This window comes from Protomyctophum parallelum (genome assembly GCF_964188405.1).
Source record: "Protomyctophum parallelum genome assembly, chromosome: 20".
NCBI lineage: Eukaryota > Metazoa > Chordata > Actinopteri > Myctophiformes > Myctophidae > Protomyctophum > Protomyctophum parallelum.
In genome coordinates this window covers 15,934,497-15,950,077 of record NC_139718.1, presented here as the reverse complement: position 1 = coordinate 15,950,077, position 15,581 = coordinate 15,934,497, and the positions used below count along the sequence as shown (strand labels likewise).

General features: G+C 40.3%; 3 protein-coding genes across 13 annotated transcripts in view; all 3 read right to left on the bottom strand.

The window, feature by feature from the left end:
• Positions 1 to 15,581, bottom strand: part of cep170ba (centrosomal protein 170Ba) — a 66,503-nt gene that overhangs the window by 6,918 nt on the left and 44,004 nt on the right. For 10 of the 11 annotated variants that reach the window (XM_083791828.1, XM_083791825.1, XM_083791832.1 and 7 more), the window contains 2 exons: positions 14,767 to 14,818; positions 11,130 to 14,654 (listed from right to left, as the gene is read on the bottom strand). In XM_083791828.1, coding sequence (XP_083647954.1) covers positions 14,431 to 14,654; positions 14,767 to 14,818 — 276 coding nt within the window. In that variant the 3' untranslated portion in view covers positions 11,130 to 14,430. Of the gene's footprint in view, positions 1 to 11,129; positions 14,655 to 14,766; positions 14,819 to 15,581 lie in introns of those variants that run through there. The other variant, XR_014570837.1, reaches the window with a different exon arrangement.
• srp14 (signal recognition particle 14) lies at positions 649 to 4,522 on the bottom strand. Its single transcript, XM_083791837.1, has 5 exons — positions 4,395 to 4,522; positions 3,294 to 3,366; positions 3,018 to 3,130; positions 1,724 to 1,756; positions 649 to 1,438 (listed from the first exon to the last, which is right to left on the bottom strand). The coding sequence occupies exons 1-5, from the start codon at positions 4,416 to 4,418 to the stop codon at positions 1,349 to 1,351; spliced, it is 333 nt and encodes a 110-aa protein (XP_083647963.1). The 5' UTR covers positions 4,419 to 4,522; the 3' UTR covers positions 649 to 1,348.
• On the bottom strand, positions 5,341 to 10,963 carry pld4 (phospholipase D family member 4). The gene is made up of 11 exons (XM_083791980.1): positions 10,864 to 10,963; positions 10,571 to 10,639; positions 10,245 to 10,405; positions 9,604 to 9,787; positions 9,076 to 9,196; positions 8,589 to 8,716; positions 8,081 to 8,281; positions 7,449 to 7,588; positions 6,599 to 6,764; positions 6,117 to 6,213; positions 5,341 to 5,692 (listed from the first exon to the last, which is right to left on the bottom strand). The coding sequence occupies exons 2-11, from the start codon at positions 10,619 to 10,621 to the stop codon at positions 5,487 to 5,489; spliced, it is 1,455 nt and encodes a 484-aa protein (XP_083648106.1). The 5' UTR covers positions 10,622 to 10,639; positions 10,864 to 10,963; the 3' UTR covers positions 5,341 to 5,486.

Genomic DNA, 15,581 nt, shown 5'->3' with positions numbered 1-15,581 from the left:
ATGTCAGTAGACATATTGGTAGGTCGATATGTCTGTCTAGTGTCTACAGAATAAGCTGAAGCTAAAATTCGTCAATAGAAGAGCAAGTAGACCAACCACAACCACCGCATTTATTCTAGTTGTGTTGTATAAACCACATGAACCCTAGATGCACTATTCTGGGGGAAATATTTGACAAAAATAGCAGATCTACAAGCTCAAGTGAGCTAGACCGGCCATTTTCCGCACATAGATTTGGTGTCGGGGGAGAAGGGGCAGACCAGGCATAGACCCTGGGGAACCGAGGTCACCGAAGTATAGGATTAAAAGGAGTAGTTCACACGCAAAAAATTGTAATTACCAAATCACACAGGCCATGAAGCCTTGGAATTCATTTTGGTCACTCAGAGTCCTGAGTCAATAACAGACAGTACAGATAGACTTGTGGGATCTCTGCCGGTCATCAAATTATTGACTTAGGAATGCGACAATATATCTCCATATATTATATGTATATATGTATATATATATATAAGGGGTGTGAAATTGATAGAAAAGTCATTCTTTGAGTAAACTACTCTTTTAAGTGGTTAACTTTCCACCAGTTTTTTTGTGTGAAACCATCATACGACATCATAAGTGGTTAACATACTCTACCATACAGACTGCTCAAAATAAAGGTTTTATTCGCTAAAGAAAGTTATGGATTGCAGCTTTAAGAAAAAACAAATGAAAATGTGAGAACCGTTTTGTTCAACATTTAAAAAGGAAAACACTCAGGAGATTAACCATACCTTCCAATATGAAACCAAATACTTGTCGACTGTTGATAAAAAACATTCCATGCTTAAATAATATGGCGTTTCTCATCATTTTTGTGCACCGACACATTCTTTTTTTCTAATGGAAAAATTAATTAATTATTAAATCAGATCTGTGACGATGCTATCAAATCATGCAAATAAAAATCACAGGATGGCTCCGAAAGGCATACAATGGGGACAAAACAACTGAAATAAAAATGAAAGGCAATTTATCAATGGGCTCCCTCCTTTTGTCCACTGTAAAGGTGACAGTTGTTGATATAACTGGGTTCCTATGCAGAGATGTTAGGATGGGACGTGTTGCTTCGATAAAACTCCACTTGTTGCATGCTCCTCCAGTAGAAATCCTGAGGTTTGCCGTCCCGATCCACATAAGACATTACTGTGCGCAAACAGCGATATGATATCAAAGCAGTCACGTGGTGGAGAATGGGGTGAACATGGAGGGGACTGCTGTTTACAGGCCAGTTGAAGCCCTGCTCCTTCAGATAGAAAAAGGCCAGTAGTCTACGTCTCCATGGTAACAGTATGGAAGAGTCAGTTGCTCATTGGGTGGCTTTAGTTTTTTTGCTTTTACTACTTTTTGCTTTCTTCTTAAGTCCGTCCATGTGCGCTCTGAGGAGATTGGAGTACGCCTATAAGAAGGGTCAAATGGGAAACATTTAGTCGCTTTTTAAGTCTGTGGTCACTAAGATCGACTGTAGCATAATACTGCTTTGACTGTTAAATAGAATAGTCATCTAAAATAGAGATTATTTTTTTCCCTTTCAAGGGCCCCCAGTTTGATACAAAAAAAATGTAATCCCTGTGATCACAATTGACACTTTAGTTTTAAATCCTCAGAGTTACAGACAACTACATAACTCATAAACACAGTAAAAGTTCACTTAAAATCTACTAATCCAAAACAGGATACCTACCATCTGGAACTTGATTACTTCTTTGGTGCTGACCTGGAAATGCAAGAAAGTCGACGTGAACAACAAATTAAGTTACACTAACAGATGTGGCTCATAAGCCTATATTAAACCCCATATGCTTGAGAGGGGCAGTGATTTGGCCAATCACTGCTGACCGGGCAACTGGAGAGTGTTGTGGTTAAGGGTAGAAACACTAAGAAGGTTGGGGACCACCTGACCTGTCTTCCAGGCCAAGGCTTTATCTATTAGAAAAGGATTATAACTTAAAGGTGTTCCACAGCTCTATACTAGTGCATTTTATGTTTTTGCTCTACATTAAATATCTGCAGAAAATAGCATATTTGCAAGCTCTCTATTTGTGTGGTGCTATTTATATGAATTTACGGCCGTCTTTCAGGCTAGACTGCTGATGTGTAAAGTTACCTTTGAACAGCCAGTGCACCGACCGCTGGGTTGCTTGTCATGAAAATAACGGTGTAATCGCTTGTTGTAGTGTTGAAAAATATTCCAAAGTGCCGAGCACAACAACAGACCGGACGAGGCAGCCGCGCGCTGCTAGGCAGCTCTCCCATTGTAAACAATGTAGACTCAATTTCCCATAACCCTTTGCACGCCGGAGCAACGGACCTTTTTGCGATGACGTCATCAAAACGCGTCTCATATCCCATTCTGTCCGTCGATTTCCCGTATGACTTAAAATGTGGATTAAACAATGAAAACATAACTCGGGAAACTCACAAATCGCAGGGAAATTAATTAACTCGAGCAACTAGTCACTAGTGAATAGAAAGTCAAAGTGTTAAGTTAACACCTTGATTGCCTGGGGTTATTTAATCCATTAAATCAGTGCACCCAGCGATTCATAGCAGCGGAGCACTTTTACAGACGGACCGGATGTTATCCCGGATGTGGCTTCAGCAGCTAAATGTAGCCAAAACACTCTAGAGGCTATCGACAACGGGAGGTATGATTAAAACTACTGCGACTAGCAACTGGACCGCGGTGGGGCGTCTAACACCAAATCTTTGCTTAGAATTAGACGTTATGATTTAGAGCAAGAGTTAACGTTTTAAGATTTTCGGTCCCGTCGGCTAAACAGGAAAGGAACATTTTCGATGACGTCCCACTGTTGCGCAACATAGAATGTTGCGCAACAGGCACTGTGGAGCGATGCGATCGGTTTTGATATCAATAATCTACTAATTCATAGGACGGAGACCTCCGTGTGGGGTTAAGGACCCCAGACGGAGGTCTCCGTCCTATGACTGCGAGATGTACGTTATAGAAAACTCACCACTGTGCTTATCCGTTTCTTGCCGTCCGACGCTCTGATGAGACATTTGGTGTCTACTGGTTCAAAGGACTCCGAGTTGCCCTTCCTAGGAACCGGTTTGGTTCGACCGTCATCTGGAAGGTCAAACAAAACAAATAAGTTTGAATCCAGTAAGTTGACTCAGTATTAAAAGGACAACAGGCAATGCCATTAATTGCCTTAATTTATAACTCCAGATTATGTGAGGATTGCCATTAATTGCCATTTTGCGCCCAGCAGCAGGTAGAACACACTCACATTTCTTCAATGTGATGACAACACTACCAGCGCTTCTGCATTTCTGGAACAGCCGTGTGAGTTCAGTCAGAAACTACAAGAGAAGCAAAACAAGTGTCAGTACAGTTAAATGACCCGTGTCCCTCCATGCAGCCACTTCCCTTGCGACTCTTAGTGTACAAAGGGAACCAAATAGACCATTGTGTGTATTGTTGGCTTACAAATGCAATTACTACATTATTGTCTTTGCTACAATCAACTCCTCCAAGAGCACATGCAGTTTTTAATTTTACCACATTTTGAAGTGTAATATAATGGTAATTATGTGGAGAAGGCAATCAATGGAAAATCCAATCAATCTGATTCAATCAAAAGGCTAGTTGTCTCCAGGGGAATAAATATTCAGAATCAGGACAAAGACAGACAAGTCCCTGTTCTTTACTGAGTGATTGAATACTTGTTGACAGTTTGCAAAATAAAAAAGGTACAGTGGTACAGATGTATACAAAAGGATGCTAAAGGGATAACCCCCCCCCACACACACACACACACACACACACAAGTCCAGAGCTGATTTCCATTGCGGTCCTCTGTATTACATTGTTACTACAACGCTGAAGAACCAAGACAAATAAATTGTGTGTGTGTGTGTGTGTGTATCCGTGTATCCTATCCTACAATGCATTTTATTTCACCTTTCCCTGGAGAGAACTACCATACAGCCTTGTGCTAGAGACAGTCATCACATATTTAAACATGAGTGACAAACACATTCAGCCATATGGGTGTTTTGTCAGAATGTAATATTGTTTGTAACTCGTGTAGACAAACTAAACTACAGTCTGTGAGAGTTGTCTTGTGCCAAGGCCGTTTGAGAACGTTTGAACCACGATGAAAGCTCGGGGAAAAAAACAAACGACAGCAAACCACGAATAAATCTACAGTCTCAGTACAGTAGGCTAGCATGTTAGCATGCAGGGCTAGCTTCATTGGCTAACGTTACACAGCAGCAACAAGCTAATAGTATTATACATGTGGTAAACCCAGCAAGACAGACAGGGACATGTGACAAAACATACATTCTGACAAAAAGCACAGTTTGACGGTTTTGTTTGACCTCACCGAGTCGTTTTCAAGTAGCACCATGTTGGTTCCCGACGGGGATTGAGTCGCACACTTATAGTGTTGGGTGGTTAGCACTGTAGCTAACTAACTGCTGCTACTAACTCCTCTGAGAAGCACACGTACTACAACCAAGCCCCGCCCCGCCCCGCGCTGATGCTCTTTCAACTCAAGTCATAATGCCTGTGATTTATTTAGCTCTACTGCCACACACTGGGAAGGCGACCAATCACACTGTTCATTCAGACCTTACATTTGACAACACAAAAAGCATGTTGTGTTTTAAACGTTTTTTATAAAAAAAAAAAAACTCCACATAACGATGTACAGTTACAGCACTGTTAAATGGAATGAAACCATAGGGCCTATTATAGGGCTGTATTTGCCAAAAGCTGCAGAAGGGTAACATGGCCGGAAGGCTACACTGATGTAATCAATGTAGACCTAGAAAGCCTGTGATCTAGGGCTATAATCAATGCAGGTGCCTGCAGCTAAATTGAGCTACAATTATATTATAATTGATGTAGTTGTTAACATGAAAACAAACTACAAAATTCAGTAAGATGTCATACATAAAATTGTTGATTCATGTTAATTTCAACATTCAATCACAGCAAAAAACAAATAGGCCTACGTAAAAAAGGGGGGGGGGGAGATATAAATACAGGTCTAAGCTCTAAGCTTTTGCTACAGATATAGGCCTATACTAGGGATACATCAATGAATGTGAACTGCTGATCATGACATGGATGTTCTCATGAATCCCATATCTTGTGAGTATGAAAGCGCAAAAATAGGGCATGCAAACCTCGCACCTTTGGTATGCGAATTCGGATAGGCATAAATATAGCAGAACAACAACAACAGTGCATCAAGAGTATTAAGCCAACAATGTTACGAGCAAGCTTCAAAAACATTTGGAAGTGTATTATATTGGAAAAAAAGGCACATTTACATGTTACTGTACATAAAAAAGGAACACGCCATAATATATGAAATAAAACTAGTCGCTACACAGTGTTGTTTTTGTCGACTAAAACTAAGACGAAAAATATCAGCCTTGCATTCCCTATTGCAGTGACAGGAGACACATTAACCTAATCCTCTTGACAGCTGGTTACAGTCAGGGTATTGAGGCAGGTCAGCCAGGTGTACAGCGTACTGGGACTGCCAGTCCCTGTGAAACACGGCCCTGAGCTGGCCATGCAGACTCTCTGTGCTCCACAGCGGCTCATGGGAAACCACCAGGCCCACTCCAGCTGTGGTGGAGAAGTAGTCCTCTGACCAGTTAGAGGTCCCTGGAGAACGCAAGTAAATCATTAGCCTTTTTGATCAGTAAACAACACACCGATGTGTGCATTCCTGTATGAAACGTAAACCTGTAAACCTCTCGATTTGTAGAAAAAAGAAAAAAAAACGTAGCGTAAATTCCATGAAAAAAAGAATACCAATCTAGAAGCTCACAATTGTGAGCTTGTACGTTTAAAGATATATAATATATTTTTTGTGTCTTTTTCTGCCTTTATTGATAGGTTGAAAGTAATCTGACAGGAAATGGGGAGAGAGATGGGAGGAAGACACACGGCAAAGGCCATCGGGATTGGGAGTCGAACCCGCGGCACACTGTCAGGCTGGCTCAGCAGCCTAGGTGCCCAGACGATTGAACTTTATGTTTTACATTTTGACACATTTTTATCCAATCCCGCTCTAAAATCCACCTACCAATATATGCTTCTTTATCAGTCACCATGTATTTATTGTGGTTGACTCTGGAATGGGGGATGTCAGACTGATTTCCAACAGGCACAACGTACATTTTCTGAAAGAGTAAAAGAAAGAGTAAATATCATGAACACTAAAGGGTCAATATAGGATCAACAAATGGCATTGTTAATAGTCACATAAGTAGAGTGCAGAGAGAACAATTTAGTGCTTCAAAGAAACTAGGATATCAAACCTTGCACCTGTGACCTGTCTAATCTAAATAACATACTTTATGGTCAATAAAATAATCAAAATTAAAAAAAACAAAAAAAACATATCTGCATAGTATACTGTAACTATAGCATCTACCAAAAGGTGACAAGAAGTGATACAAGGAATGAGGGGCGTGCTAGGGGTGAGGTCTAAACTCTGAAGAGGTGGAAAATCTAATGAAGTATAATGCAAATATTCTTAATACAGCACATGTACACTCGTCTCACTATTTGGATACTGATGTTCTGGCATGGGGAATCCATTGAGGTTAGAGACTGAAGGAAGGGCAGCATGGCCGGGTCAGAGTCCCGTCCACAGCTCATCAGCATTCGGATCTTAACTTTCCGATCGAACGCAGCCCTTCTGATGGCGTTGTCGATGACCGGCCAATATCTAATGAAGAACAAGGACTAAGTGGTACACAAGATCTCCATGGAAACAGATCAGACACTAGCCATGATTATTTTTAAACATCAGTGAACTTTTTTTTTTTTTTTTTTTTTGCGGCTTACGCCTTTTATTGATTTTTGAAGGGACAGACAGTAGGCTGACAGGAAACGGGAGAGAGATGGGGGGATGACATGCAGTAAAGGCCGTGTCGGGTCCGGGAGTCGAACCCGCGGCACACTGCGACTGGATTACCAGTCCGGTGCCCAGACCGTTACGCTACGGCCTGGGCCAACATCAGTGAACTTTTGACCTTTTTTTTTTAATGCTGTTGGAAAACCCCGTCTCCCCCAGGTTTCTCACTATAGAAGCCAGGAAATCATGTATACCTTTATCTTTTTAATATAGAGTCTGTTTGTCCCTTTTTCGAACTCTTTATTTTTCTTGAAAGTCATTGATTTAGACTTGTCAAGTGGTGATTAATGTATTTAATTTTTCATTCACAGAGCTGACACAGTGGTCTAAACTTGATGATGGATGACTTCGCTGTCAGTCACCAATGGGCTCTGTGAAAAGTGATGTTTGGTCAAGTGTATTGATGATATTGTACTGTATGATGAATTTATCATTTTTTCTTTAAGTTAAAAGCAAGTAAAAAGTTAAAAGGTGGTCCTGGTGGGACTTGTTTACCTGTGAGGCTTTTCAAACCGCGTTGTAGGGAAATACTCCATGACAGCAACATGTATGAATTGTTGAGCCCCAGAGATGATGGACAGAATAGCCTCCAGGTCCTGGGTTCTAGATGAAGGGCAAAATGCCCGAGGAGAACCCTGAGAAAGATACAGAATGATGTCCCAAAACAATGTAGCCTACAGGAATACGAAAATGAGCTTTAAACTGTATATGTATTTGGGGTCTGTAATATATTTGTTTACATTGGTAAAGTTTCTGAAGATTGAAGTAAAATACTGTCGACCTACAGTCCTACAGTATATTTTGATTTGTGATGGGATAAGAACGTTGCTCATTATAACTCTAAAAAGACTATGGATAGGGATGTTGTTATTGTTGTTATTTCGAATGGAAACTATGTCCCAATCCCTCCCATTACCAGTACGAATCACTTGTTGTGTCACACAGAAAATAGGAGATATATAAGCTCACACGCATTGCATCTGCAACACGTTGTGAACATATCTGATCAGCAATTCCGGCCCATGACATTGTCCTGTATGAATTGGGCTTTAGGAATATTGCATACATACTGAATGAATGGCAAGTTCACATTGAGCTCCGTCTCCACTGCATTGGAACTCACTCACCGATAGGTAAATTCTACTGGAAACATTTTGAGCTTTCACCACTAGGGGGTGGTGTATGTTGATGGCTGTGTCATATTCTGAGGGCCAGGGGTCAGGTAAAGAGCTGTTGGGTTGTCCCATCGCCCAGTAAGACCCAAAGATCTTATGGAGGTCCTCTGCCAAACTAGTGCAGTTGTAGATGACCACTCCCAATTCCTTTACCTGGAATCGGAATTCAAAAAGCTTTGTCATGAAGCCTCAAGCCTGGTAGAACAACTACAAATATAGTGTTTATCAACACAATAAAAATCTACAAAGTAACTAGCAACTAAAGTTTTCGAATAATTATAGTAGTGGGGTAAAAGTACAATGTTTGCCTCTGAGATGTAATGGAGTAAGTAAAAGTATAGAAAATTGGAAGTACTCTAATAAAGTAAAGTAATAATAAAAAAAAATCAATTGTACAGTACTTATAGTAAATGGAAATGCTTAGTTACTATACACCACTGCAGGGTTAGATCACCGTCACCTGAGTGAGAGATCTCCAGTCCATGTTGGCACTTCCAACAAATAGATGCTTCCTGTCAACAATCCAGAACTTGCTATGTAGGACACCCTTTGTAAGGCGCCCAAAGTTCACCTCCTTTACCTGGACTCCTACAAAACAAAACAACAAAAGACAACTGAATTGTGGAGACAGAGGGTCATTTTCTGATAAAATATCCGTTAGAAGCTCTGAGGTCAACCTAGACCAGTGGTTCTTCACTGTATAGAAGTTAGTCAAATGACAGAATGTATAATCTAACAACAAATATCTTACGGGGGTCCCTGGAACAAAATCCTTTCAATGTGGGTCTGAGGCCTAATGTGTTATCAATTTGATGGTTGTTGACATGAAAATGTTTGAGAACCACTGGCATAGTCATAGACAACACTGTAGCTAAAACACCTATGCACTTACTGTATGCAGGTATAATCTAACCCAGTTGAAGATATTGATTTCTTAGTTTACAAACCTTTCCGTTTCAGGATTTCCAAATCTGTGGAGTTTGTACGAATGCTCGGCACGCTTGTGACCAACCGCACTGACACGTTCCTGGATGGCAACGCCTCCAGCTGCTCCAGAATACCCTTCCCCTGTCAATAACAATAAAACTCAACCACTTTCAACCTGGCGTCACCGTTCGGGAACAGTTTCTAAATTCGAGAAAATAGCAGATCTACAAATGACGCATTTATAAATGGTGCATTTATATAGTGCTTTCATCCAAAGCGCGTTATAGATTGTGCATTACATTCACCCATTCACACACACACATTCATACACTGATGGCAGAGGAAACCATGCAAGGGACCAACCTTACCTGCACAGCTCAAGGACACTTCGACACGAAGTCTGGGGGAGCTCGGGATCGAACGAAATTGGCTATTAGGCTAATGCCTATTTTTGCGTCATATAAAATGGCCAGTAGGCGCTTTTTTAATTTAAAGGGTGACTTGATTTATAATGTTTCCATGTTTCTTTCTCATTTGAGACAACTCACAGGTGTATCAGAGGAGGAGTTGACATTGACATCTTCACCAGTTAAAGTCCAGTAGAAAGAGGACACTTCCACTTGTTCAGTCGCCATGGAGAGTAAATCCTTCCAGGCTTGCTCCAGAGGAATGCCGACAGTCACATTGGCATCATATTGCACATACAGAGGAATGCTCTCCACAAGGGTCATTCTAGGGATACAAAATGGCACCTGCTGAATGAATTGTGACTCAGAACTGTACTTTGCATCACCCTGGTTAGTGTGTAGTGGTTCTCAAATATGTTCAAGTCAAAGGACCCCCAAATTGATATGTAGTTAGCCGCAGACCCCCGTCTGTAAAGGTTTTGTGCCAGGGACCCTCCAGAAGAGAAGATTTATGTAAAGGGAAAAAAATGATTCAACATTTTCAAAAACAGCAGATGTACAAGCTTGTTAGATCTGTAGATCTGCTATTTTTGAATAACCAACATAGCCTATAAATGGATAAAGTGTATAGAATGATTGTGATTAACGATTTGTTATGATCTGTGATTTACTATTATACTTAACACTAGTCTGCACTGTACCGTCAATCTCCAACAAAACAAAGAGCTTCTTCTAATGAACATGCACAGTACAGGGTTTAAACGGAGGTGAATATGTCTGACCTGCATTGGTCGTTAGAAACATTGCTTCCATCAGGCCCAGTGTGCTGAATGGGTCTCTCAGTTTCCAGTTTGTCTCTCTCCAGTACAGCAATAGCCAGGACTATACCCAGTGTAGTCAAACAGAGTAAAGCTACAACTATTGTCACAACACTCCTGGATCCCTACAGTAGGAGCAGAGAAAAACAAATGTGTTGCTGAGTAAAGTCAAATGACAAGTGAAGCGGTGATACATTACTTATTACTGTGAAGTTATTACTAAAGGTGTATTCCTACCTTTTTATTTGAAACATAAATGTCATGCAGTGTGATACGGAGATGACACCTACCTTTTTATTTGAAACATAATTGTCATGCAGAGAGTGATACGGAGATGACATTTTCCCTTCTAGGTATTCCTGAACAATAAAAAATGTAATTAAACATTTTTGAACTATGGACTATCATTACATTGTAGTCCATATATCACAATGGATTATTGTCCTATGAAAAGTTGTGAAATAACACACATTTTGAACAAGAACGAAATCGCATAGAGTAGTTATCTTTCTCCATATACGTATTAATCCAATGTCTTATTTCAAATACTGTATAGGACATTTAAGTAATCAAAACAACTTACACAAGACAGGCTTCTGATATGGTTGTTTTCAACTAACGATCCCTGATAAGTTTCTATTTAGCCTCAAATGAAACTTAAGTGATACTAACGTGACGTGATACTAGAGTGGTACTAAAGTGAGGTACAGTATGTTAATATAGTAAATGCATTCAAGACTGGGTTCCCTTTTCAGTTTTCAGTTCTTGTTTTAACATAAAACTAAACAATGGCGTTCCAGCAGCTGCCAACTAACAATAGATTCAGGCGTCAGACAATCGATTAATAACGATTGCATTTATTAGAATTTTTTATCAACTCATTTATTTCACAAATTACATGTACAGTATATCCAGTCAAAAAAATGTACATCGACATCGAACACAGAACATTAGAAGAATCTGTGTGAGGTGCAAAGCTATAGAACAAGGACAAAAGAAACAAAAAACTAAATGAGTATAATGAAACATACAAATATACATACATTCATAGAAACATTGAACTTACATGTAAAGTAAAGCAAAGGAGGAAAGTCTTAAGCCAGATTTATAACTTGTCTAGCACAGGTGTTGTGGCACCATCATACAATGTATAAAATAGGGCTTAAGGCTTAAGCTGTTAAATTAACAATACATACAGTATATATATCCCAGAAATAGCTAGCAGCAGCACTTTGAGAAACAGTAGTCCAAATGTACGTAAACAAGCATTGTACTTTGCTATAGCAAAAGATTCTGTGGCACTGAGAGGATGTCCAAATTACAATCAAATCTGTAGTGTGTATAGCATGGAAACATGCAAAGACTGCGACCCTCAACATGTTCACATGTTCACAACGACCCTGTCTGCAATAAAAGCAGCATGTGTTTGAGGGGACACTGTTGTACATTAGTGCAAAATACAATGTGGTGAGAGGTAATATTTCAAAGAAAATATATTAAGGTGAAAGAAGACGAATGGTTTACAAATAGGTGGAAATGACAGATGTAGCCCCATTACTAATAGTTTAAGACAACAGGAACTAAACCATTACTGACTCAATAAAAGCCCTTATGACAGCAATAATGTGTTGTTTATTGTCCTATAAAGTGAACCGGAGTGTATCTAAAATAGGGATCACACATACATCTCAAAGGGAAACTTGAGAAAAAGAATCCTGCTGCTGAATAATCTCCACTAGCCAATGCTCAAATGCCTCAAAAAACATTGTTTCACGTAGGCTGGTGGTGATTGTGCCGAGCCACATGTCCTTGTCACATTAGAACGATAATCATATATCGGCCAATGGAGCATAAAGCTATGCTCCATCATACAAGCTCACAACGCGCCGCATTGTGAACTTGTAGATCTGCTATAACAAAACCGTTATAAATTGGGCTTCAGTTTCCCTTTAAAATGATTCCGATCTGTGGATATGTCAGCAATTGTGCAACTGCACTCCATAGGCATAGAAAAGGCATACCAAATCACTTTAGACAGACATAAAACATACACTTCCAAAATAGTATAAATACTGTACTATAGGAGGAATGCTTGAACACCCGACTGGTTTTGTTGCCAAGTGACTTAACATTCACATTGTACCCATGTGTGGAAAGAAAATAGTTTATACAAGGTGGTAAGAGTTACTCTCTAGCAATGCTTATGCATCAGTGGTTCAGCAGTTTGGCAGACCAAAAAACAGCATCAAGTAAATATAAATAAGCATTTTGAATGACAAGACGGCATGCAAAAAGGTCAGAGTTTTGACTGGGCTTGCTCTGTACTGTGACGGTAAATTCATCTTTGATAGTGAAATATCTTTATGTTGCATCAACCTTCACTGAATTTGAACGGCTTGTATCATGTTCCCAGTGTCCAGGAAGTGATGACAGCAGTGTCCAAGTGGCCAGAGTCCTTTTATATGTGTTATCAATACGCTTTCATCTCACAGAGCATCATGGAACCATTTTGTTTGTTGACTGGCATGGATGGATGGTTTAAACTTGTATTATTCTTTGTTGCTTAAAATTCTGTTTCTTGCCGTTTGCTTTTGTCTGATGAGCTGCAGAAGCTATTGGAAGAGTGGTCATATCTCCAAATCTTCACACATCGATATCATTACTAGTGTAGCCCATAGTGTAGCCCATACCACCTAGTATAAAAAAGCCCACAGTAACCTTTTAATTAACAGCCACCAGCAAGTTTATGGCATGTTAGCTTGTAGATATGTTTTTGTTGTTTAACATCTGGCACCTCACACTTTGCATTTCTTCAGTGAAATATTTAGAATGGCCTCCATTACCACATTTGAGATTAATGTTACAGATCTTGTGCTCTTCTGTTGAGAGTAAAAAACACTTACCATTATTACATTATAAACATGTTTTCAGAATCTCACATTCAATCCAGACAGATTTTTTTAATCTTATTTTTTTTAACCTAGAGTAGGAGTAAATATGTAGTGTCACAGTAGATATGGTTGTAAAGCACATTTGTATTATAATGGCATGTGTCTACTGGCAATACAATATTCGATTTCTGGCACACCATCTCTGCAGACTGTCTCAAAGCCACGTTGGCTAAGGCTTTAATGTCTGATGAGAGATTATTCATTCTGTCAAAGAGCCATACTTCGCCTTAAACCACTTAAACATGGAATAGCTGATCCTACAAGCTCACATGATGTGCTGTGACTGAGCTTGTAGATCTCCTATTTCTTATATAGGGCTTAAGTGGTTAAATACCACATTGCTCGGCACTAATGAAAAACATTTTTGACATTCTTTATATTCCACAGAGGGAAAAGTGGTCAACAATGAAATTTGACATAATTCTAGGGGTGCAAATACACAGTACAATCAGATCGGCAAGGTTTTCCTGCAGACAAAATAAAATCTCAATTAACCACTTCCTCAAAACGTGATTTGTCGTTAATACAAAACAATCTTATCTTAGTTTATTAGAATAGCTCTAAAAAGTGACCCATTGTGCCTGAGTTGATTACACTGAATTTAAATTTAAATCCTACTAATTATATTGTGCTCTAAACATAATCAACATTGGTCATATCATTGGCAAATTTGCACGTCAATCAAAGACATGCACAAAAATCAAGTATAGCCCTGACACCTTTTGAAGGTGAATTGGAGGTATAGTGGCGTCAATGTGTCCTCTAACCATTAACCTCACATTTAGACAAGGCAGAGCTTCTTGGACAAATGCTTAACCACATTAACCCTGGGCATCTACATTTACAAAATATAAAAACAAAAAGTTAAATAGTTTTCAATTTTCAAAAACTTCAGATCAAGCTCACACAGATCTGCTATTTTCACTATTTGTCGCACGACAAAGTAGTACATAGGGCTTAAGTGGTTAGCGCAGGACTTTGCATTGGACCAGTGGATACACAGCGATGTCTTTTAGTGTGCATAGTGCAGTAGTTTACTATATGTGTGTTGACGTGTGCTGTAGACTGCGGTTATATTTTGGTCTCACTTCCCCATTTAATTCAGGTGGGAACGACCCGGCACCTGGCGTTGTGGCGGTGTGACAGCAGATGAACACCGCTGAGGGAAGTGTGTTGTTGTAGTGTGCGTGTGGCCGACCTCAGACCAAGTGTCCAAAACCATGTCTGACGTCATCTGGCGCCACCGTCCTCGACCTCTCGCCGGGCCTGGGGCCGCCGCCTCGATGGGTGGTGGAGGGGACCGTCCTCCGGTCTCTGACGGGGGGTCTGGACGGTCGCACCCCCGCTGTGGAAGTGACCACGGGAGCTGAGGACGGCTTGGCGGGTTCAGCCTGGCCACTGGGCCCCATGATGGTGTTGATGACTGATGAGGACAAAAACACAAAGCGTGAGCTCACCAGTTGAGGAAGACAAGCTACTGTATGTGCAGAGGAGTGAAGATACAGCTTTATTTGAGTTATTTTGAACGGACTCACCCTCAAGCTGTGTTTGTACTCTTCTGAGCTCTTTTAGGATCGATGCAATTTCCTGAAATGCAGAAGTCATGACCTTTAGGTGAAATAGACGAAACAAACAAAGAGGGATGTCTGGGAGGGTATGGTTACCGGTATTATAGGTAGCTAAAACTAAAAAGAGGGGGATTTCTTTTAAACTGAAAATCTATACTTTGTTGACCGGAGACCCCTATGAGTCTGTACATAGCCCGCTCCTTTATTCCGTTTTCACTAAATATCTTCGTTGGAAATAGGTAATCTACAAAATCACATGTCACTGTCGCGTTGCAACGCTTTGACAAAAAAAAGCGAGTCATTCTTAAAACTAAAAACGACTAAAGCCAGCAAATTAAAAAGCCAACTTTCTGTGGATTATAAGTCTCTGTGGTTAAGTTATTTTGTGTTTCAATATAATCTAAAATCGTGTCGTGTAATGGTGATTCTTTTCCCCCGTACTACCACAGCATTTTAATGATATCACGTGCACGCACGTACATGCACGCACGCGCCTACAAGTGCGTCTGCACTTTTAGTAGCTTGGTAAAAGGCGCTAATGGGGCAGCCAATGTAGATCTATTGTTGTCAGAGGAGCAGATTGTTTTTCTCACCTCCGTCTTTCAGACGCTACGCTTCTGTTATGGGGACGAGTTCTAGCGCGCACGCGTGTGTGTACCGTACCAGCGAGTGCACGTGAAAACATGATTGGTACCATGCTGTGGTACTGCGTTCTACGAGCATGACACTGTCTAAAATGCAACACATGTTGTGTTTGATATATCTTCATTTCTGTTGTTGAC